The sequence below is a fragment of the Mesocricetus auratus genome, unplaced genomic scaffold, assembly GCF_017639785.1.
Source record: "Mesocricetus auratus isolate SY011 unplaced genomic scaffold, BCM_Maur_2.0 Super-Scaffold_100008, whole genome shotgun sequence".
NCBI lineage: Eukaryota > Metazoa > Chordata > Mammalia > Rodentia > Cricetidae > Mesocricetus > Mesocricetus auratus.
This window is the reverse complement of record NW_024429192.1, coordinates 46,562,451-46,587,721: the sequence shown is the minus strand read 5'-3', so window position 1 is coordinate 46,587,721 and position 25,271 is coordinate 46,562,451. Positions and strand designations below refer to the sequence as shown.

Below are 25,271 nucleotides of genomic sequence, written 5' to 3'. Positions count from 1 at the left end.
ACCAAGCCCCTCCCTCCTGCACCAAGGTTGAGCAAGGTATTTCACCATAGGAAATGGGCTCCAGAAAGCCAGTTTATGCACCTGGGTAGGTCCTGGTACCACTGTCAGGGGCCCCCCAAACAGATCAAGCTACATAGCTGTCACCCACATTCAAAGGGTCTAGTTTGGTCCCACATGGGTTCCCTAGCTGTCTGACCATAATCTGTGAGCTCCCACTAGTTTGAATAAGCTGTCTCTGTGGTTCCCCTCTCGACCTCCTTGTTCATATGATCCCTCCTCCCTCTTTTCAAGTGAATTCCAGGAGCTCAGCCCAGTGATTGACTGTTAGTCACTGCATCTGCTTCTATCAGTTACTGGATGTAGGTCCTATGATGACAATTAGGGTAGTCAGTAATCTGATTAAAGGGAAAGGCCAGACCCAGCAATACTCAAGAGATGAACAATCATACCACAAGAATATTTGCTCAACTATGTTTATAGCAGCATCATTTGTAATATCCAGGACATGGAAACAAACTTGATGCCCAGTACCTGAAGAATGGATAAAGAAAATGTGGTATATTTATTTAATGGAGTATTACTCAGCAGAAAAAAAATAATAACATCATGAAATTTGCAGGTAGGTGGATGGAAGTAGAGGAAACGATCCTGAGTGAGGTAACCCAGACTCAGAAAGACAAACATAGTACGTACTCACTCATAAGTGGACATTAGATGTTAAGCAAAGGATAACCAGGCTACAATCCACAACCCCAAAGAAGTTTGGTAAAAAGGGGGACTCTAAGAGTGACATACATGGAGGATCCCAGGAAAGGAAAGTAGTTAAGATCTCTTGGGGAAACTATAAGGGGGATAGAAGGGAGGGGTGGGGGATGGGAACATGAGGGATCAAGAGGACTGAGATGGGGGAGGGATGGAATGGGAGAGCAATGAAAGAGGTATCTTGATAGAGGGATTCATTATGGGGTGAGGGAGAACCCTGGTGCTAGAGAAATTCTCAGGAATCCACAAGGATGACCCCAGCTAAGACTCCTAGCAATAATTGAGAGAGTGCCTGAGTGGGCCTTCCTGTTTAATCAGATTAGTGACTACAATAATTGTCACTATTTGTCCTTTTAACTCTCATTATTTTACAAGTGTGCTGTGGAGTTAACCTAAAACTATAATATGTGATGTTCACAACATTGATGGCTCCCATGTGCTTATGTGTTCTTCCTTTTATAATTTATTTTTTCAATCTCAATATAGATATCAAGATATATAATTAATTTTGCATAGAAACTCTTTGTGGTCCTCAATGATGTATTAATGATGAGGGGGTGGGTCCTGAGAACAACATGTTGGAAAAGTGTTGCTCTCACTCCTCTTACCTGACGCAGCAGAATCTTACCTGATTCAGCTGAGGTACCAGAGACACAGCAAGACAGAATGCTGATGCCTACTGTGCATGAAGCCATCTAAGGTAGTCAGCGTGTAACGTCTGGTATTTAAAAATAAAACCATGAGGGCACACCTAAGAAACTCCATAGCCAGTAGCGTCACATCAAAAGACACCTACCTACAGTAGCTCGCACTGACCACATCAGAGACACCCATGAAGAACTTGTGAGTGAGCAGAAAGGTCAACTGAGGGGTTCAAATACAGAGAGAAAAATCCAAGTGTTATTCTTTATTTCTATATTTCTCAAGGGAATGTCACACATCAAATATTTATTTAGTTAACACTTTAATACCTCAGTATTTTAATACAAATATAAGAAATGATACAGAATTAAATAACACATGAAAAGCATACCAATTATATAAATATCCAATTCAACAATGAAAACTGACACTTGAATTCCTAGGTCACTGCATAAAGACAGACTAAGCAAAAGATACAGAAAACAACTTCACTAGTCTTGTCAAAGGGTTAAGAATTAACAGTTCACAATGTCTTTAGAACAAAGGGAATGTATTTCCAGAATTGCCTTCTCTTTGTGAATAGCTAAGTCACAGCAAAAAGAAGCTAAGGGAGAGAGTGCATATACAACTGGCTGCTGTACAGGAAATTGTTACGTATCTGTTTTCATAATATATTATCATTACACTAGGTGGGATTTGGAATGGCCTAAAAGAGGGTGAGAGCATGGGCCAAATGGACAGGGAAAGCATGCTTTTGTAAAGCTGTGAACTACTGGCTAAGACTAACAATATTGCCTAGGTGCTATAAAAATAAGTTAAATGGACACGTTACGGTTGTCAATGTTACTTCACACTGAATTCTGTCCTATTTTCATTATATTAACCCTCATAGAAGCACATGGAGAACAGCAGGGGAATCAAGGATTCTAGCAAGGCCAACAATTAGCAGAATAGTAGCAGGTAGTAGACTAGATACTCAAACAACAGGGAAACACACTAGTGGACTAAGAACAAAAGCAGAGGCGGGACACCAACAGAAAGGCAAAAGGTAGTCTCAGAAGTTCTTTGGACCCTTCTGTGTTCTTTTTCCTTTTCTCTTCTTCTTTTGTTTATTTTACCTCTTTCTTTCTAGAATTCCAGCAGGTTTCAGACTTACATAGCAAATTATCTGGTCCCACTTCTTTTTATTTTGTACGAGGACAAGGAAGCTCTGTGAGGTAAATTGACTACAAGGATTCTTTTCCCTCTGATAGGAGCCCAAACCAGCCTGAGAGCCAGCTTGGCACTGGTGACTCTAAGTCCCGTGCATTTCTAACAGCATGGCACTGCATTGCTCTATGAAATCAAGTCCTACAACAGACCTGAGGCACATGACCTTCCTTTTGGAATGCAAACACTGAGCACTAGGATGGCAGCAAAGAGTCAAATCCCTCACAGGCTTGCTTCTGTGTCCCATGGAGAATGACCTTTCCTTCCTGCTTTCCTTTCACATCAGATTCAAGTAGACCAGGGAAAAACTTTCAGGGTTCCGTCTCAACTCTCTAGGGCTCTGCACAAGAGAAAGGGAAGTGTGTCAATGTTGGACATTTGTAATTTCTCAACATACTTGAAGAAATTTTCCCTGTATTCCTTCCTTTTTTGCTCTTTCCTTTTTGTCATCTTTTTAGATAGAGTTTTACTCTGTAGCCTAGGCTGTCCTGGAACTCATTGACTATGTGAAGTTGGAACAGCATTAACTAGCAATGATCTCCCTACCTCCTTGGTCTCCCAAGTGCTGGGATCAAACACTGGCTGGAAGCAGAACTCCCAGTAATGGACTAGAGAATGATCTAAGACTACAAAGAAAGGCACATGTTCAAGAATGCCAAATTATCAGAGAGTATCTTAATGAGACTCCTAAGCTTCTTTTCCTCCAGGTTGTAACTTGTTGGAAATCAGGTTGGAACCATTAAGTAAACAGAAATACTTTTGATAGTTATTAACTTCCTAGCACATAAAATGTGCCTCCCCCACAAGGAATGTAGACAGTGATATAATAGGCTTGAATTTAACCTTGGTACCTCCCTTCCTCTCTCTGTACTCTTAGGTCATTTTACTGGATATTTCAAAATTCTGTGTATTTTAGATGCCAACATTTTCAACGTCATTTATCAATGGTCCATGAAAGCACTACCTTCCCTCCTAAAATGGCTCAATATTTTAATACAAGTTAATTATTATAGTATAAAGAGGACATGTATGCAGCATTTTTTAATTATTATACTTAACAGACATGAACTTACCCTGTCATGTTGTTATCATACCATCTACTTAGATTCAACAACCACTTACTTTACTGCAGATTAAAAAGTGGGTTTTGAGTGGGCAACCCTGTTCAGACCATGCTTCATATGGTATTGTTGCAAAATCTTAGCGACTTTTCTGTCTTTGAGATTTCAAATTTGTAATTCTTTTGCTAAAGTTCAACTATCTCTGCTCTCCTCCATGGCTGGCTTGTTTTCTGTTTCCAGGTCCTTCTTAGTATGACCACCCCCAGAGAAGATGTCTTCAGAGTATTTGTCTTAAATAAGTAGCTCCTGCTTCCCATTCATTCTTCCCTTTCATTGTATGCCATATATGGTTTCCTCACAAAACCATTTTCACTGTTTCATCGTAATCTCATCCATTAAGTCATTTATGGTTTCTCTGTCTGATATATATGTAATATTAAATACAACCAGTCTTCCTGTCATCCCAGACCTGGCCCCCCAAATGGCAACTCAGTTTAACCAAAATAATTCCACCTCTTCAAAAATGAAACAAAGTACACTGCCAATATCAAGAAATCAATGCTAGTCATCATAAATTCATTTCAATATGTATAGATTTTTGCTATATATACCTTCTGTCCTCTCCCATGTCTCCTCTTGCTGCAAACTTTTCTAACCATGCTCATGTAATTAACAATGTGTTCTTCCTTCCAATAACTTCTGTTTCTGTGTTCTGTTCTGTTTCTCAATTCTGATTCCTCAAACCTAGCTTGCTGGAATGCTCTTTATTCACTTCCTTGAGCTTTCCTCCTTTTCATCATTTGTGCAAGTGATGAAAGCACACATTGATAAAACAAAAAAGGACTACAGACTTAGTAACAAAAGAAACCAGCACTTATTGGGAACTTAGTATGACACAGTGATAATCAATGGAGTTTTACTGACATAGGTTAATGGTTAAAGCTTGAAATTATCCATGATGAAAACATTTGTACTAAATAATTTGGCACAAACAACTCTGGCTTTTAACATTTTTCTAGTTGCATGCATTTCTTTTAAAATCATCACAGTATTCTTATGATTACAGTAATTACTCCTACTTTCCAAATGCAGAGAAAGGAGCACAGAGATGTTGAATGATTTTTCCAAAAGTAGCCAGCTACTTCGTAAAGAAATAGGACCTTATTGGAATCACTTAATGAGTGATTATAGGTGCAAATAAAAGGAACGATTGACCAGAAAATAGCCATTTCTCCATGTTATTTATAATTCCCTTTGCTAAAATAGACAGTTAAAATATTAAACTATTGGAGACAAGAATACTACTATAAAATTATTTCGAGTAGCACTGGGAAGATGAAACAAATTTCAGTTAGACAAAAGAATGAGGTTCAGAGACCTATTGTAATTTATGTTGACTCTAGAAGCAAGGTTATCAGGCACATGAAAATTACTGAGGCCGTAGTTTGTCAACATTCTCATTATAAAAAAAAGTTTAAAGTGTAATAAAGAAGTTGCATTCCCTAGCTTGTTTTAGCCATTCCACAGTTTGTACATACATTGAAAGCATACCATTATACACTATTGAAACAATCTTGACCATCTAAAAAGTAATACAAAAAATCAAGTTGGAATTATTAGTACACACAATTTTCAAAAATGAAAAGCCCCAGTGATATTTAGTAAAAAAAATCTTCAAAGAACTTACAAAATAGAAGGATAATCTTTTCTCTTTGTTGTGTAAATATGAGAGAAAGTTGTACATTTTACAAACTAGGGACCACAGAGTCTCTTAGACAGGTCATGGTGAATTCTGTCTGGTTCTTTTACTAAAAGAGAAACAGGCTTCATTATGGGGCTTTCAGATCTGTAGAAGCTTCCACAGTGTATTATAGTAGAATACATGATTGTATTCAAGTTGTGGAAGAACAAAAATCACCAAAAGGACATACTTCTACCTGTTATATTGAGGTGTTTGTTTGTATGTGTGTGTGTGTGTGTGTGTGTGTGTGTGTGTGTGTGTGTGTGTGTACAAATATGATACTTAGTGGTCCTCTGGATTTTTTAAAAGAACTATATTGCGTATGGGCTGTTGACATCAGTTGAGGCTTACTGGTAGGGATTTTAAAGAGTGATAAAGAACATAATTAGGTTCTTAAAATCTACATGGCTTCATATTATTTTCTCAATATTAGAGACTCAGGAATCTTCCATATTTTTCTCTTTAGATGGTCTTGGACTATACAGTCCAGGCAACCTTAAAATTGAAATTCCTTTGTTTTAACCTCTCAGTTGTTGACATTACACACATGTGCTGTCATGCTTAGTCAGTAGCTTCCATCTTATTAAGTTACAATAGTACAATAGATGGGAAAGACCAGTTTGGGCCTGTCTAATATCATGATGTATGGTGCTAAGTGTAGTATTTTACTTTGCTCTTACAGAAAATCCAAGTAGATTTACCTATGACAAAGATATTAGGGCAAGTCAGCAATACTTGCTGCTGTGAGAGGCATATGAGTAGAGAGAAGTAGGAAGGAAGTAAGAATTGAGGTTCCAATGAAAAGAACTTGTGTTGGTATTGTTACAGTTAGTGATGTTTAATAAAGAACAGAAAGCAGAAGCTACATTTTTTTTGGTTTTATGAGACAGAGTTTCTCTGTATTGTTTTGGAGGCTGTTGGTCCAGCCTTGCCTTGAACTCACAGAGATCCGCCTGCCTCTGCCTCCCGAGTGCTGGGATTAAAGGCGTGCGCCACCACCGCCCGGATAGAAGCTACATTTTTATACTAAAGACTTGAAACACAAAATATAGTTTTGAAAAATATTGATAACAAAGTTTTGTTTTGTAGGGGGGAGATAAAGCTTGCATGAAAAGCCAAAGTGATGTGTTCAGAGGGCCTGACCATGTATTGATGTCCTTTGATACAACACTGACTTGAACAAAGCTGAAGTTAAGGAATTACGGGTATTAGATGCTTGTACTCAGAGGCCAGGTAACAGCTGTCTCTCGACTTATTCCAGCCTGTCTTTGCATTTGTGGTAGCATACATGGGTGCTCTATAACATTCCTATCCTTGTTTCAGGCATGTGGGAAGGTAATACTCTACATGGAAGAGGGGGATGTTTCCATGAAAATTAATTACCACCTAAGAGATACAGATAGGCTGATTGCAACCACATATGTTTTTATGGGTATAAGAGGGAGGCAGGAGAACCAATGAGAAACTAAGTTTGAGACTGACCTAAGTGGCTATCACTAGCTCTGTAGATGTAATGGGGTATAAAAGCAAGGAATGAGGTCAGTCTGAAACACATGGATAAACAGAGGAAATAGATTTTCTTCTAGAACCTACAGAAAGGAAGATAGCCTTGAAGACATGTTGATTTTAGCCCAGTGATTCCTGTGTTGGATTTCTGACCTAAAGGAATGTAGGAAAATGAATTTTTGTGGAGTAAGTCACTAAGTTTGTGATAATTTGATTAAGAAACAATAGAAAACACAGTATTTATTTTCCTTGGCTAAGTTATTTGTGTACTTTTGTAAAGTAACTCAACCTCTTCCAGTTTAAATAGCATGAAGTTGACTTCTCTATTAATGTGGCCTAAAAGTGTGGATCTGTTCATCCATGCTTCAGAGTATAGACTACACAGGTGAGGGGCATGGCAGTTCATAAGAATGCAACTGGTAGTAGACAGGAGGGAAAGAATGATAGCTAAAATTCAAAATAACAACATTAAAGAATTACTCAGCTTAAAATTTTTCTAATCCTTTTTATTTCATTAATTTGTCTAATAAATGACACTATTGTGAACACCAAAAAATCCCCATGACAAAACTGCTAAAGAGACAGATGTCCATTTGAGAATTATCTACCATTTAATTACTATGTAGAAGATTAAGAAGTCTTCACTTCTGGAGATGTTCTTGACACGGAGTGAAACTCAGAATTTAGGTAATTTATGCCAAGATGATTTTAGGGCGTTAAGAACAGCAAAGAAGAGTTCTGTGCAAGAAAGCTTAGGCTTTAAGAGCCTGGTGGCCAAGAAATTAGTTACCAAATTATGTCATGTCATTTTAAAATGATGAGTAGCATTTTTACAATGATAAAGGGTTGGAGTACAACTTTCCCAGCAATGCTAACTGGAATAGTTTATTAAAGGTTCCCCATTGCTTTACTTATATAGAGAATTATAATCCTTCCTAGGACTATGAAGATTCTGGGATGGGTTAGGGATTCTCAGTCAGCCAGCTCTTTAATCTGGAGAACATGAGCATAATTATTTAGCTACAAAGATTCTTATTTATTTATTAATAAATGTTCTTTGGATTATCTTTCCAACTAATGATGAATTTTGTCATCACAAATTGTGTTGTAATTTTAAAAAAGCGGTACTGGAGAGTAAGATGCCATGCAACAGAGATCAAGTGGAGGGGCTTTTTAGTAGGGAAAAGGATCATAAAAAGGGGAAAGGAGAGAAGGGAGTCCGGCCTCCATGGGTAGGAGCAGAGGGAGAGAGGAAGGAGAGACAGAGAGAGGAGAGGGAGAGACAGAGAGACAGAAAGACAGAGAGATTGAGAGTGAGAAACAGAGAGAGGGAAAGAAAGAGAGGGGAATGGGAGGTGGGCAGGGCCCTTTTAAAAGGGAATGTAGTGACTATGCACAGGTGGTGCTCTAAGTGGATGCAGCTGAGGGTTCATCCTGTCAGAACCCCAAGGACAGGTCAGTACAGATGCCTGAATACTAACAAATTGTCCACTGACTATGTTTGTTCCTTGACATAGTAATGAGCTTAAAATAGGAATCAGCATATGCTCCTATCCAGGAAATAATGAATTATTAATATGATCATTACATATTCCCAAAAGCCCATTCATAGCTCAGGAAGTAATTGAAGTCAGGATAAACATAAATATTTAGTGGTTAAAAATAAACCTTTATATGAAATAGCTAACACTTGGAGAAAAAGTGAAGTCTAAGATGTACGTCTCACACGAATATCTGTTTTTTTGGTTATTTTTTGCTTGCTTGTTTGTTTCCAATCCAGTCTTCAGTCGATCAAATCAAAGAAAAGAAAATAGCTTGGCAACTCAAAACAAAGAGTTTAGCATGCAGCAATATCTACATCAATCTACTCCAAAGCAGACCCATAGTTTCGTTCATTGTTTCCTGTTGAGAAATGTAAGGTTGTTCTCGGCCTCAGTTTTACCTTCATTGCCTATATGGAGAAGGTATGAACTTACAACATCATCGACTTTTATTAGAGTGATTATGGGATGGTAGAAAATTTCCCTAGAAAACTTTACATTCTTCCCCACTTTGTTTCTCTGTAATAAAATACTGGATTCACGAAAACAAAGCAAAGCAAGCATATTCTTTAATGGCTTCTTAACCTCATAAGGGTTGACTCCAGGGCAAGAACTGTGATGATTCTGCGAGGATTGGTATAAAGATTGACCTAATAACTATTGTGTCTTCCTCCAGAGGACAGGGTACAGCAGAAAAGAGAGCATAGGACACTGTCCTGAACTAAACCAGAATCACAAGAAGAGAAAAGGGAGCCCCATCCCCCCGAAAACTAAGTTTGTTTGCACTTTGTGGGCAATGGATTGTGAGTGGGATCTATAATGAGTCTTGTTTTGGTCATTTAGCAAACAAATGTTGGCCTAACCAAACACATTCTTACTGGCTACTGAGCCCTCCATGGAGAAGCATCTGTTCAGATTCAGTTAGTACAAGCGTCATTCATCTTTCTCTCTATCTTTCTCCAAAACACACACAAGTACATGTGCACACGCGTGTGAGTGCGCGCGCGCGCACACACACACACACACACACACACACACACACACACAGTCCCTCTTTCTCATTTCCTCTTGCATGTTCACAGCACGGGTTTTTGGACCATTGGGTTCAGAAAGCCAATGTTGGTTTTTTGCCTAACTGCATTTCCTTTCATACCTAAAAGTTTTATAACCTCAAAAGATGAGGGGAAGAAAAGATAAAGAGATTGAAGTAAAGTTGGGCAAGATGGAAGGGAAATACAGAAATGTGCCTTGCCTCAGAAACTAGCTACCAAAACCTGGTGCATGAAAAAGAAACTGGAAGTGTCACTATATTCTTTGAGTTTTTCCTCTTTCTCACAGTTTTCTGCATAGCTTCAAATTTGGTTCTGTGTGAACCAGCATTTCCTTGGCTCTGAGAAACTGAACTTCCAAAATAATTGATACTTGGTTCTAGTAGCTTTAAATATGTGGAATAAAATCCTATGGCTGTTAAAGTTCTGAAATCTTAAAAAAATTAAATTACTCAAAATATGAACATTTAGAGAAACTGACAGATGTGGCCACAGGGCATGTCAACATTTGCCTACAAATGGCAATCCGAGTACTCACACAGTTCAACCTGAGCATGGGTATTTATTTCTTAAGTGAAGCAAAAGTTGAGCATACACATAACTTGCCTCTTTTTGGCATTTAGCAATTGTATTTCTCAGAAAATCTAAGACTTGCTTAATGAACCAAGAAATATTACTTTGCAAATATCCTCGTCTAATGAAATTTATCTTGCGCTTAAACAGATATAACTCTTAGTCAAAATGAACTTTAAGAAATGAATTGGAATACTTTAGACCTTTTTGTTTTAAACACAGAACAGTTTACAATGAATGCAACTGACAGCAGGAGCTCCTTTCCAGTCAGGAGAGGGGCTGGGATCCTCCCTGAGTTAGGAGAACAGCACTCTAGTTCTAACCTGCTTATGAGAACTGACCTTGACCTGCAAAAAGGAACCTGGCTTTTCCTCTGGACTCCCATTCCCTAATTGAAAAACTGAAATGTTTGGATAAATAGAATCAAAGAGATTTCTGCCTTTGATATTTTGGGGAGAGCTTCGTGTCCCACGGCTTATGTTTATATGCCAAGAGATCGTCTGATCTATAATCTTGTAGACAGAACAAATCCTCTCATCTACTTTCAAAAAAGGGACAGCAACATTGTAGGGTCATGTTTTGTTTTGTAAATCATATGACTTGATCTGGTGTTGAAGGGTTAGGCAAGATGAAGTGGTAAAAAGTTGTGAGGACGTGAGAGGTACCACACGAAACATGAAGTGGAAAGGAAAAGAAGGTAGAATTTGAGGGAGATTTTAAAATCAAATTCTAAAGTAGCACTCAAACATTTTTTTTCTTTTCTGATCCTGAAGCTCTATTATATGAGATGGAAGAAACTCCCATGTTACCCCTTCACCCCAGGAAATTCCCATTTCAAAAAAAATCACAGTTTTGTGCTTACTAGGTTGTGCACAGCTTTCAGAAAACAAAGAAACTTAATTCTTTCTCAAAATATAGCTTACTTCTCTTATTTTAGCAGCAATCTTATTTTTCTCATCCTTACATTGTCTAAGATTTGGCCATCATTCATGTGGAACTGAGTTACAATAAGAGGAAGAGAACTGGCAAAATACCTTTGAAATTTTATTTATCCTAGCTCCATACATTCATTCATTTAATAAATGAACATTTATTGATAAATATTACACACACACACACACACACACACACACACATATACATATACATATAATGCTGTGGCAAATGTTGTGAAGGGATAGAGAAAAATTCCCAGCATGGAAATGTAGACAGAATAATATGAAATATAAACTATATGTGTGAACTGCTTATATATTGATAGTGTTTAAAGATTCCTGAGAGTTTAGCATAGGAAGTGCTATTTAATGAGTGATGTATTGGGCAATTTCACAGTCTCTTAATTGGTCTGATGGCTTGTGGTTGCTGTAAAATGAGAAATGTTTGGCCTTATTCACTGATGGAGAGGTCCCTGTATGGGTGCCAGATTTCTTTATTTGGCTTCACCAGATCCCACTGTGATCCAATCAATATTTTTCTAATGTCTTCCTAAGAACTTACTCTTAGCTTATGTGGTAACCTTTAAAATATTCTAGAAAATGAAAGCAGAAATGTCCACTTGTGAGAAAGCAAGCTTAAACCTTTTCTTAAACAACATCAACTTTTACGTATTTTATAAGTCATAGACATAACAGTGCTGATCCCCCTTATTTATATATTCAAACAATCCAAAATTACTACAGAGGAAACATATTTACCTTATTTCATCCTTTGCATCCCCTGTGATGACTCACCGCGCTCCTGATTTCGGTGGCGCTTCCAGTATAGTAAGATTGAGATCAAGACCAGAAGAATCACCAGAGAAACAATGCTTAGCAACAGTGGGACTGAAAACCAAAACCCTGCAGGAAACGAGAGGAGAAAGGGAAAGGGCAGTCAGAAGAGGAGACTACTGGGGCCGAACAGGAGAAAGCCACACAGCCTCAATTACAACGACTTAGTGACAACTGAGTTCTCATCTACAATTACCCTTAAGTACATACCTAGTTATGTCTATTGTCACGATCTCATAGGATTTGTAAAACATTTAGATATTAGTAATAGTCAGAATATTTCATGCAGTTACATATAATAGAATCTTTGCAATGCCACCTAAATTATGCCTGATAGGTTCTGGAGTTAAATGTTATTAATATCTAACAGACTTCAAACTGAAACCACTCCTAACCTGGGAGGGTAACTGAGCTCAATACCAGGGTAGAAAATATAAGAGGCAAGGCTTGGTCAAATCCTTTTGCCTCCAAAACTCCTATTTTTTTTTTGCCATGCCATAGGTGCCTATTTTATACTATGGTGACATGTTCATTAAAGAAAAATTTAAATATACTAGGAGATATAAAGGGGAAAATCATGAGTCCTATGATAACAATCATTGGAAGCAATTCATCCAGTGTTTTATTGCACTTCTTCAGGAAGCATCTAGCACCTTCTCTATAACAGAATGTTCCCAATTGAACCAAAAGCCTTTGGGTTTGTCTCATTTCCATGGTTCCTAGAGCTGCATGTAGGGCTCTTGGCACCATCAGTAAATGTTCACAGAATAAGCAAATTCTGTAAAACAACAATAGATATTCCATGCCATATAAGTCAAACTCAGATTTCTTGGAAAAGAACTAATTTTCCTTTTCAAGCTCCTGTTTTTCAAGGACATTGCTCTTGGCCTTGGCTGATCCTGACGATCTCTTCACAGAAGTCTAAATGTAGCACACAAGGCTTTTTGGCCAAAATTTACCTAAATGTCCAAATTCTAACTAGCCTTGAGTTTTGAGGGAACCCAGACACTTCAGTAGGAGCTACTTCCTGGAGGCCACTGTACATGGGCAGCTCTTCTAGATTGTATTGATTGCAACATGTCCCACACAGCTGCCATCGTTTTACAATGCTTACCACTGTGTGCCAATTCCAGGGTCAGTGCTTCAAAACCATAGAGAGAAAACTTGTCAATGTCTTAACTCTGAAATCAAACACTCGGTAGTCACTTACACATAATTCCCACACCTTGCATCCATGAGTCCCAGAGAGAGTCATGTGCAAAGGATCATCCCATGGCCTAGAAAAACATATGAAGGGTGAGTGGTTTCTTTAGAAGAGTGGCGACCCTTCAGATGGGGCCTTTCTCGGTGAAGATTATCCATTGATTTCATCACAGACATGGGGTCTTCCAGAAAACCTTCCTAACCCTCCAGAATGATCTGAGGATCACTTCCTTTACCTTTGGTACTTTCATGGTCTACTGCGGTTTGTGATTGCCTGGGAAATAGTTCTATGTTGATGGATATCAACTATAGGTATGCAAAGTATTACACTGTTTCCCATCTACCTTGTCTGGCAATTTTACTTTCTGAAACTTCAGTTAGCTGTTGTGTATAGTGCAAAAAATAAATAAAGGAAATCCCAGAAAGAAATGATTCATGAATTTCAGCTTGTATGCTATTCCGAGTAATGTAATCACATCTCAGATCATCTCACCTCACCCCACAAAGGATATGAATTGCCCAGTGTATCCACACTGTAGGTGCTATCCTTCTGTTATAGAGTAGCTACCTTGATTTTCAGATCAACTGGTTTTTTTTCACTGCAAGCTTATAATCAATGTTTTTTTCTCTTAAAGAGATTCTAAATACAAGTGTTTATTAAAGCGTATTTCTGTAATTGTATTTTCTTAATTGGTGTTGGTTGTTTAACCTTTTACCATACCTCCTTGGAGAGTCAACTTAAGTGTGTGTATGTGTGTGTGTGTAAAACATATAGTTCAATACTTTCTGCAGCTTCATGTGACTACCAGAAGTCTTCAAATGTCACCACTGTGGATGGGAAAACTACAGAAAAACTTGCCTTATTTGCAACCTCAGCTCTTTCTACGCTGGTCCCATTCTCTCTTTAACGATAGCATTTGCTGAGCAGTTGAAAGTTGCTGCACACCATGGGCATCTTTCAGGTGCATAAACATAGAAGCACCCATCTCCCTTGCCCATCTTCTCTTACCTTTGTCCAGACTCTGCTTGTAGTCGATCACAGTCCCCAGGTATAAAACCTGACAGATCACTTCCTTCCCAACCTGATTCTTGGGGTCTTTGACCCGGAGGATGCTGGTGACAGATGTGGTCCCATTTGAATGGAAGTGACTCTCGGTACTATTCTCAATTCCTGAACCAGTGCCCTTCCAGGAGATGGCAGGGGCTGGGCGGGCAGTCGCAGAGCAGGTGATATTTAGGTGGTCTTCAAAATAGTTGTAGTGGAGGAATACTATGGGCTGTACTGGGACAAAAGAAAGAACACATGGCCTGTCATCAGTTAAGCACCTCAACTGGCTCCTGCATTTTCTCCCAGAGATGAGGGAAAGATCCTAATAGAAAGACAGTGGGAACTGGACCAATGAGATGATACTCCTTCCCTGAATCTCAGCTCTCCCAGTGAGGAGCAGCAGAGTCAAAACCTCTCATGAGAATTGCTGTATCTGTAGTTTGTCTCTAGCATAACTTATAGGTTAGAGAGAGAGATGAAGTCATTACACAATGTTTGCCTCCTCCATCCAGTGTAAGTTTAATTATTCTGTATCTTTTGCATGATCAATATCTCCTATTAGATGTTTCCCTGAAAGATTTTGACAGTATCCCCTAATTGGAACCTCTGTATGTGGACTCTACCTATCAGAAGACCAAGCAGGGCACAGCTTCCAGAGCCTGCTGTTTAGAGAAATTGGCATTTTCTGGAAAAAACTTAATGAGGTAGAGATGATGATGGGGAAAAACAGGCTTGGTTGTAAGACATACCAAAACACAAGCTAGAAACTCAGTGTTCATGACTGGGAAACTCAGAGAGTGACTGTTAAAGGGCCCTGGGGATCACCTGACAAAGTAGGGAAAATCATTTAAAAGAGGAAGACAGGACTTTCCCACTAGTTTCAGCCTGTTCTCTTTGTAGAGACCTCCCAAACTGCTTTGTTCCTGCCAGAATGCTAACCTTTTTCTCTGCCATCCTGAACAAACGAATGCTTTTGTGGTTGGCTTCAAAGCCCACAAGTTAATTAGAAGCCAGTGGTAAGGGAAAGCTTGTTTGTGCCTATAGGTTCAAGGGATAGGTAGATCATAGTGGCTGGGGGGATAGAACTGTAGAAGGGTGCCCAAATTTCAAGCATCAGTAAGTGCTGGGAGATATAAAAAATAAGGAAAAATAAAGGTGATTGTTATGCGTCTGATGTAGAAAGGGTCATTCATTGTGAGTGAGGACAGAATTTTCACTCTGGGAGATAGAGAAAAAATGAGTAGGAGAAAAAAACACTACAGAAAAAAGAAAAGGTGCAGAAAAGAGAGAAATGAGAAGCAAAAAAGAAGAGCTGGGCTGGACCGACAGCCTCCAAAACAATACAGAGAAACCCTGTCTTGTAAAAACCAAAAAAAAAAAAAAAAAAAAAGAAAGAGAAAAGAAGACAAGAAGAAGAGAGGGGGGGAAGGATGAGGGAGAGAACTAAGGAAGGGAATGAGAGAAACAGACAAAGAAGTGGAAATCAAGAAGAAAGCCTCACATACACTATTGAGAGGCTCTATCACAGACAAAGAGAAGAGCCCTGCATCTTCCATGTCCCATGATCTTACCTAGTGGATCCCAGCCTTTCCCATGGCCAAATCTCCTAGCATTTTTAAAGTCTTGCTTCAGTATTTATAATGACTCTACCAGGCTTTTCTTCTTCTTCCTAAAACCACTACCTTATGCTTGATGTTAAAAAGTGATCCCCAGTCCTACTTCCTAATGCTTCATTGCACCCCTGTATCAGCTGCAAGGAACCAATCTCATCACACTAAGCCTAGAGGATGTTTAAAGACTGCTTTGTATCCTGTTACATTTGAGGTGACATTAGTCCATTATGAAAAGCCTCTGCTGGCTGTGCCCTTAGTAATCCTGAAAGAGCTTCCTTAAAATAAAATAAGAAAGACTACAGGTTGAACTAAACTACCTCTGTCATTATGTTCAGAAATTGTCAAGGGCTCTAGAGATAACATATTGCACATTTGCTGTCCAAACATGGAGTCAAAAATCAAACCACTGCTGTACAGAACTTGTTGCCCTCACCATTGTCTTCAAGTTTGGTAACCCCAAGACCCCCAGAGGGAAGATAGTTCCAGCCAAACAATTTAGTGTAGTGCTCTAGAGCTCTCCTAATTCTGCAGTAACAGCTACAGCAGGCATGAAAGGCTAAGTGCCTTTTAGTGAATCTGTCCATGCTTATGACACAGAAAATTCAGGCACTACAACCACATTCCCAATGCTACTGAAAATAGTATTTCTGGAGAGGAGAGAATGTATTGTTAAAGATGCTCACCATAGAGGGTGAGGCAGGCTGTTCCTGAGATCTTCCCAGAAACAAACGTGTTGAAGAGACACATGTAGCAGCCTTCATCATCCAGTGTTGTGTTCCAGAAAGTGATGCTTGTGTTCCAGAGTCCCAGCTCAGTGATGTTTACCCTGTCTCTATATGCAGGCTGAACTACAACCCCATGGTTTTTGCTATAAGTGACCATGTTTTCTGGGCTTACAGCTTTCTTTTTCTGCCATGTCACAATCAATGGCTCCTGGGATTGTTTCAGAGAACATCGTAAGGATGCAGGTGTGTGCAGCAGCTTTCTTTCATCCTGGGTCACCACTTCCACTAGGGAACAAAAGAACATTTCTGTTTTAGAACCTTATTACATACATACATACATACATACGTACGTACGTACGTACATACATACATACATACATACACACACACACATGTTCCTGGTAACAAATAGAATGCATGCTGGAGCTCGAATATAGAAAAGAATGAAAAGGCAAAGAAGAAAACAAAATATGTGTATGTGCCTATATATTAGCAGAGAAATGAATTTGTTTGACCTTTAAAAGCCGAGACAGACTATAATAACAAGAAAACACTTAGTAACCAGAAATCCCGAAGAATCCCTGTGAGTTTGAGAATAAGTAGAATGATTGCACATGAAAACTGCCAGACAGAATGAGACCATTAGGTGAGTTCATGCTTAGTGAATTATGAGCCATCAGCAGAGAAGGGTCAAAGGGCAACAGGCTGAACAGACAGTTTAAACAATAATTTGGGTGCTGTACACACACACACACACACACACGCGCGCGCGTGCGCGTGCGCCAGCCATAGGCTTCAAGCTCTGGAAATCAAGACTGAGCACAGACACACAAGCACACAAGTTGAGCGATTGAGCGATGTACAGGATGAAGCTCTGGGAGGCTTGATGTACCCAACATGATCAAGAGGTTTTGACACTCAACTGTTAATCTACATATTCTCAGTTCTCATTAGATGTTATGCAATAAGTGCAATGATGGCCACTTATACACGACAGATGACTTAATGTATTAGCATACATGGAATAACAAATAACCAATAGCAAATTTCCAAACATTTGAGAAAAGGCATATAATAAAAGAGGAGTAATAATTCACAACAAACAAATCCAGGCATCCTAATCAATAAGCATTTTTGAAATGGATATGGGTAAGTAAAAAAAATTGTAAATGGTAGAAATTAGAGCTCTAGAGAACAGAAAATACAAAATCTCAACAAAGTGCTAAATGTAGCAAAATGACTACCACTGAATGAAGAATTAGTAGGCCAAAGGGCCAGGCCATGGAATTCCCCCAGAATGTCACACTTAGAGGTATATATAAGCAAAGGATTAAAGAGAAACACAAAGAATAGACTTAAGCATTCTAACATTAGCCCAATAGCAGTTTTCATGTGGAAAAGAACAATAAAATGATGAGGGGAGCAATCCAACATGAGACAACATATTAATAATAAAACCTTATGTACCTGACAACATAACTCATATATATAAAGCAAATACTGCTGAAATTACAATCACAACTTATAAATCCACATTCATAATAATAAAGTTTTCTATACATCTCTCAATATCTCTAATTCCATAATTTTAAATAATTAAGACAAAAATTAAAGTATAACAGAAAATAAAAAGTATCTTTATATGTGGTTTCATATCTAATTTTAATATATGTATTATGTGTTTTATATGTATGGATATATATTACTCAGATATGTACACTACTAAGTGAGAGAATGTTTAATATTTTCAAAGCATACATAAAATATTTCCCTAAACTGAACTTGAAATTGGCCTTAAAAATTTGTTCTTTCTGGCTGGGCGTTAGTGGCACACGCCTTTAATCCCAGCACTCGGGAGGCAGAGGCAGGCAGATCTCTGTGAGTTCGGGCCAGCCTGGTCTACAGAGCAAGTTCCAGGACAGCCTCCAAAGCAATACAGAGAAACCCTGTCTGGAAAAACCAAAAAAAAATTGTTCTTTTTGAACAGTGTCTACACAACAATAAAACCAGACATTTCCCCAATTCTTTTTAACTCCAATTATAACTGAACTCATAGCAAGACTCCTAAAGTATCATAACCAAATGGTAATCAGAGCGTAATGCACTAAGTGTCTGTAAAACTTGATAAAGCATTTATGGACAGATTTAATACTAACTACATTTACTGGGAACCAAAGAGACTAAAAATGGATAGATATCAACTTCCACACCTCCTCCTTCCTACATCAAATAACAAAAAATGAATTAAGTAATAAAATGATAGACAATATACAGAATTGCACAAAAACACTAAAATGTGTTCTTTAAGGATAACCAAACAGAAAAAACACTAGCAAGTATAAGCAGGTAACAGAAGGCCATAGAAACACTGCCTAGAGTGTGAGAGAACTAATGAGGCCAACATACCCTGGATCACTAAGAGTTACCAAGCTGGTAATTTAATGATGGGCACTCCTTAAAGAGAAGAAAAGTTCTGGAATGCAGAACCTATTGGTGAGGTTGAGATTGCCTGAAAACTTTTGGAGATTTTACAGAACATAGTTGAAAAAAAATCTGTTGCTTTTAGAATGCAGGATGGAAAGGGGATCGAAACTACAGTTGAACACATGGGTAAGCCTATGCTTGACGGTGGAGAATCTCCTTTAAAGGAAAAGTTAGCAATTCTTTGGTGCTTGTATGGAATTGTTTTGGATTCTGCTACTCAGTCAGTAAATCCTGTAATGTGTCAGGGGTGTGGGTGGGTGTGAAGCCTGCCAGGCCTTTACTGGCACTATCTTCTCCTGGAGACTTCTGATGAATGACACCACACTAAAAGCAATTAAAAACAACAACAAAATCAGCATAAACCGACCAGTAAGCCTCCCTTAAGCAACAAGAAAAATCAGGAAATTCAGAGGTGGTATAAGCATGATTTTTGAACAGGAGATACTGTAAGCTTATGTACTTGGAGAGTTAGTATTTTTCTAAGTTTTACTTTCTGTAAAAGGTTCTTAAACTCAATTTTAAGACTTGCCTTCCAGGAAGAATACATCTGTTCCTTCACTCCAAAAGTTCCCAGGTCCTTAAAATTAAGTTCAAGGAATTGTTTTTCAAGGTTCTCTCCCCACCCAGTTCTGTGGGTGAAAAACTGACATCATATTTCACTTAGGAGGGGATGTTTTTCTTAAATCTAGCTCATTTACTTGAATAGCTTCGGAATGCCAAATTGTCCCACTACTTTGAAAAACAAAAAGCATGGAGAGTGGGCAAAGCCACTCTAACTATCCAAAGGCTGATGGCATGCTCCAGTAATCCATGCAGATGAGTGGGCTAGCGTATTACATACAGGAGTGGCCAGCCTCCACCCCAGAAGGTCTCCGGGTGAAGAACTGAGCATCTTTACCTTGAGCTGTGCCCAGCGCTACTGCTGCCATGCCCCAAATCAGGCTGTAGGTGGAGAGATGGCAGAAAGGTCTCCTGAATACCTGAAGACAGAAAGCAAACGATAGAAATGGGGGTTGCATTGGGACAGAGCCAGGGAAGTGTCCTTGTAGTACCGATTTCAGGAAATGTTGGAATCAAGTGTTTACCCACCAGAAGTTCATGGAAATAGAACCACAGCTATAAATGGATTAAATAACAGAGTACTCAGGATGTGGAGAGGGAAAATCATGTGACTTTTTCATGGCCCTGGCAGTACAAGACTTGCTTTTAAAGCTACCATTGTCAGAAGCATGGTCTTGAACACATAGGCTCTCTGAGTCAAACTGCCTTAGTTAATAGAGAAAATACAGAAAATGCAGATGTCAGACAGCTTACCCTTCCCAAATAATCAGTTGTGGTTAACATTAAGGAGAAAACACAAAAGGAAAACTGCCTTTGGGCTTTACTGAAGCAGAATCTCCTGAAAATGCAATTAATTTTTTAAATATTTAGCAGCCAGTACTGATATTACCTTTGCTTATTGCTTTATTTTTTCATATTTGCCTAGGAATCCTCTGCCTTGGCACTATATAAGGAAATGTTATTCTGAGCATTGCCTTGCTAGAGACAGAGCATTTGGATGAGCTGTCCTTTATGGTTGCCACAGGGTCACTTCATTGGATCTGAGGTATGTTCCTTATAAGTGACACAAAGACAGATATTCTCCTATATTTCCATGCTTTTAATTAATTTGTTACCTGCGCGCGCGGGTGCCTGTGTGTGTGTGTGTGTGTGTGTGTGTGTGTGTGTGTGTGTGTGTGTATGTGTTTGCACATGCATGATGTGGTTGCATGGGTTGCATGTTATCCAATATGTGTGGAGGTCAGAGGATAACTCCATGGATTTGACTCTATCTTTTTACCTTTATAAGAGTTTCAGGGACTGAACTCAGGTCACCTGACTTGTGTAGCAAGTACCTCAGCACACTGAGCCACTTTGATGACCATAGTTCTATAAACTTTATACTAAAAGAATGTAAGGAACTGAATTTCATTTTTATTTTGCTTTGCCATTCCAACTGGAGGTAGAAACTTCCTTTCAATCAATGTCGTACCTTCTCTGTGCATTCAGCCTCTCGCCACCCCAACATCCTTTAAAGGTCCCCATCTTTGGCATTGCATCTGCACTCCACGAACTCATGGGGGCTTACAGCACACCAAGCTACAGTATGGGACTTCCAGGTTTTCATTACAACCATTTTTTGCCCAGTGCTCAATAAGATAGCCGTTTTTTCTCAATCACCAAGACCATTCTTTGAACAATTACTGCTTCAAAGCAAAATTGCAGTTCTCTTGTGGTCTTGCAAACTAGCCCAGGTTCTCCTTGTGCTGGGCAAAGAAATTCATTAATGCTCTCTCTAAGTACCTGTGGCATTCTGCTATGCTGCACCCTATTTTCTTTTGGACCTCAAGACCTCTGTACAGGTTCTATTTTTTATTCCCTACTGCTGGTGGTAGGATATGATGTTCCTTCTTTCATACATGCTGGTGTCTGGCCACAGACACTAGCCATTTCCTTCTCCCAGACTGGAAAACATTTATCTCCCTGGGTCAGAAACAATGGTTCTTCACCACCCTGGAATTCCTCAAGTCTTTGCAGAATGAACTTTCCCCTCCTCTTTCAGCCTGTGGGGTTTTAAATCTTGAATGCCCAGCCCATTGTTATTGCAAAACTTTGTTTTCTGAAACTTCTCTGCCTTTTTGTGATAACATTCTTCTTCTAAGGTAGTAGGTACATGGTTGCATTGATAACCAAGGGACAAGAATAAATGACTGGAACAGACACATACAAGATAAGTGATTGAAAATATTTATTTCAACTTTTACTTTGCATTAGGTGAATAAACTACTAGTGATCATAAAACTAACATGAATACTAACAGTATGTACCTGGCACTGTTCTTAGCACTTGAGATCAACTGCTTCGCCCAACATTTCAAGAACCTCTGAAGAAGGTGCTGTTAATATCAGCGCTTGCACAATGAAGAATGTGAAGGAGAGATATTAAGCGATTTTCCTCAGGGAGCAAAACTAAAAAGTGGTAAAGGCAAGGCTCAAACACAGGCACTGGATACACAGTTCACAGTCATAACCACACCACCACACAGTCTGCCCTGTGTGCAAAGCATTGTTGGTTTAAAAAAATAGGCACAAATATAAAATTACTTTGTACTGTCTGTCTCAAAACCATGATTGTTAGGATTATCAAGCTCTTGCTGACTTGTCAGGATAAGACGATCATATTTAATAATGTTTCCAGAGTCAAGCAATCTGACAACCAATGTGAAACTGGTTAGAAGTTGCCCCCTGATGCCTCATCGAAACCTAGATGTCCATTTCCTAAAATGGGAGCTCAGCACCTACACACATGCTCTCAGATCTCATATTGCTGGGTTTCCTCCTTGCATAACAATCTCTGCCTTGCTAACGTTTCAGTCCCTCAAATCTCCAAGTTCTCTTGTATTCTAGTTCCTTTGCATCCTTCCTTTGCTTAAAATGTTCCCAATGGAAAGAATAAATTGAATAGATGGGTTAGCTGCCTTATGACTGACAGGAAATTCATCATCATTTCATCCCATGAAGTGTTTCCTCTGGACTTTATTTCCCAAGCAAGAAAGTCTCACTGAGTGTCACACTCTTTTCCTTTCCAGACATTTAGTCACTCCACACATTAAATTCTCCCATTTGAAGTCCTTGCTTCTTGTTCTAGTACCCTGGTCCCAGTTCATGCCACTGGGCGCTTTGTCCTAGATCCAATAGAATGTATTTCTAATTCTCTTTATTAGTATAATACAATTACTTATACAGAAGAATAGGTTTCATTGTGAAACCTCCATGAATTTCTAACAGAACCTTTGGCAATTCTTCTTTCATCGTCTATTGAGTTTGATTTATTCTAGGCACTGTGACAGTGGCTTTGGAGACTAATAGATAAAATAGATACAGACCCCTATTCTACTAATTAATTTTACATATTTACAAATGTTTATGCTACTACTACTACTACTACTCATACTACTACACACACACACATATATATATATGACTAGAAATATATATATATATATAGGACTATAACCAATTAAATGGCCTTGGTTTGGGGTTTTGCACCAGGGTGGCTGTAAAAGGATGGTTTATCATCTGAGGGACCCTCTTCTCTTCATTCTCAAGGTGTGCCTGAACTAAGTACTGTTTTTTCCACCCCTTTTAGACTTCTAGAGTTTATTTTCCACAGCACCTCTAAAGCGGGTCATTCTAATTGACCTAAAACGTCTCTTTGTCTTATGATACTTGTTTTCTTGTGGGCTTATGGTCAGATGGTAGAGGAAGAAAGTGCAGTCTTTAAAGAAATGGTCTTGGTGGGGTGGGTTGAGATAGAATACCATTTAGCCAAGACTGGACTTGAATTTGCTATAGACTTTCCCTCACAATGAAATCCAGGTCCTATCAAAGGCTTTAATAAGAAAATTATTACCAGGCTTTTTTAGTGAAAAATAACTGTGTTTATGGGGAACAGAAAACACAGATGCACATATAAGACTTAGGAGTGGGTCCTGGGGAGGGGGAAAAACAAAACAAAAAAGGCACAGAGATTGGGGAGCAAGGAGTCAAGGGTGAGGCTTCCCTGTTAAAAATTCACATAGTATTTAGTTTATTATCCCCTGGGTTATGCACGATAATGGCAGCTTTTCTGTTTCTCGGGAGGCGATGGACTTCCTGATGCTAACCAAGCCTAAAGTGAATCCTAGTTGCATTAGGTAAAACACATTATTTAACCTCTCTGGAGCCCGAGGCATGATGATAGTATTAATCTCAGGGTTAAAGGCAGCATAGGTGAGAAATTGAAAAGTCATAATGCTTCAATATGTGAAGCTTCTGAGTACTGACATGATATTACCCTAGGAAATTTCACACCTGACATCATGTGATGATCGTAGTCACCAAAATGAATTATCTAATCATGACATTATCTGGAGTTCTGTATATAAGATTTCCACGAACTATGAATGAATTCCCTGTTTAATTTCCATTCCACTCCCAAGAGATCTCATTGGACATATGCAAATATTTAAAAAATCTATAGCTTTCTGAATGATAAAGATCCCAGGAGCCTGTCTGCTGCAAAAAAAAAAAAACCAACAAAAAACAAAAAACCAGCAAATCAATGCTGCTGTCATATCACAGGGGTGTGATAATATTTCCACAATTAAAACACCAGTACAGTGCCCAAATTTTAATAGATACTAAAAGATTAACCAGTCAAGAATTGACTAGAGAGTTGAATCACGAAGACAAAGAAATCCTCCTATAATTCTCACCCAGAGGTGGGTGTTCATTATAGCCTGGGTTTTACCTGACAGCTATGCACCTGCTAGGTGTATAGATCTCATTGTCCTATTCTTCCTACGTCTGAATTTGGATCTTCATTGCAGCTACAGGAACTTGGAAAAAATGAACCTCCTGCCCATTTATGTGTAAAGTAGGAAAGCAATTCCTTGCTTAACGATTAAGAAAGAGCATCTGCTGGGCAGGAGACACTAGCTCACACACCACCATTCTCCTTTGTTAAGAAAGGTAAGCAAAAACTGGCCTGTGGTCTTGCCAGTCATATGCAAAGCAATACATCGGTGTTTTAATTGCATTTAGATTTTCACCTAATTCTACCAGTTTCGTGCGTATAAAGAATAGGGAGTATGGCCACCCATCCTTTTTAAAATTTCTGTCTCGTAAACAGTACTGAAGACTCAAAATGTCTGCCCCCTCTAAATACCCTGGCTTTCAGCACGACCACGAAGCTGGCGATCCTTTCAGAGGGTTGCTGCGGGTCTATTGGATGCTTCATGGCTTCCCGGGAAAGGAATACAGCAAGACGCAGTATCAGTTGGCTGTACCCCTGATTCAGATTAAGGACCACCACAAGGGAAACCCAGCCCTACCCCCTCCCTTTTGGGGAGCCATGGAGCACTGGCCATGTTTTCCTCACAGTGGGATCTGCATCCCGGAGCAAAAGCCGCCCGCCCACCCCGTGGGACTTATGACCCTGGGCTTTCTCCCGGTCGGTCAATGTCCAGTTAGGCAGTCCCACGTCCCAAACATCCTTTCTCTAAGGAACAGATTTGTGTGCCTCCCTCGCTGGCTCGGCAGGCTCCCGAGAGCCACTGGCTTCAGATTACCCATTCCGCCCTCATCATCCCAGACTCCTCCACTCACCAGACTGTCCATCGTTGCTCTGGGCCGCAGCTAGACACCAGCTTCTTGGGGTCTGAGCTCCTCCACTGTGGAGGGTATCGCAGCAACACCTGTCAGCAGTGGTACCAGCGATGATGCAGCCAGCGCAGCCCCCTCCGCCGCACACGCAGACTCTATA

The 25,271-nt window shown here is 39.3% G+C and overlaps 1 protein-coding gene and 1 long non-coding RNA gene across 4 annotated transcripts in view; both read right to left on the bottom strand.

Moving 5' to 3' along the window:
• LOC110341777 overlaps window positions 1-1,548 on the bottom strand; it is a 51,597-nt gene extending 50,049 nt beyond the window's left edge. The window contains exon 1 of the long non-coding RNA XR_005878916.1: window positions 1,391-1,548. This is a non-coding gene — a long non-coding RNA (uncharacterized LOC110341777). The remainder of the gene's footprint in view (window positions 1-1,390) is intronic.
• Window positions 1,549-1,654: 106 nt separating this feature from the next.
• Window positions 1,655-25,271, bottom strand: LOC101841355 (OX-2 membrane glycoprotein). Of its 3 annotated transcripts, XM_005074761.4 has the most exons (6): window positions 25,115-25,270; window positions 19,825-19,906; window positions 16,401-16,727; window positions 14,066-14,338; window positions 11,779-11,922; window positions 1,655-2,953 (listed from the first exon to the last, which is right to left on the bottom strand). In XM_005074761.4, exons 1-5 carry the CDS (start codon window positions 25,124-25,126, stop codon window positions 11,780-11,782), a joined length of 837 nt encoding a protein of 278 aa, XP_005074818.1. In that variant the 5' UTR covers window positions 25,127-25,270; the 3' UTR covers window positions 1,655-2,953; window position 11,779. The 3 variants fall into 3 exon arrangements, with proteins under 3 accessions (XP_005074818.1, XP_021085568.1, XP_021085569.2); XM_021229909.2 differs by lacking the exon at window positions 19,825-19,906 and having other exon boundaries at window positions 25,115-25,271; XM_021229910.2 differs by lacking the exons at window positions 19,825-19,906; window positions 25,115-25,270 and having other exon boundaries at window positions 14,066-14,333; window positions 16,401-16,478.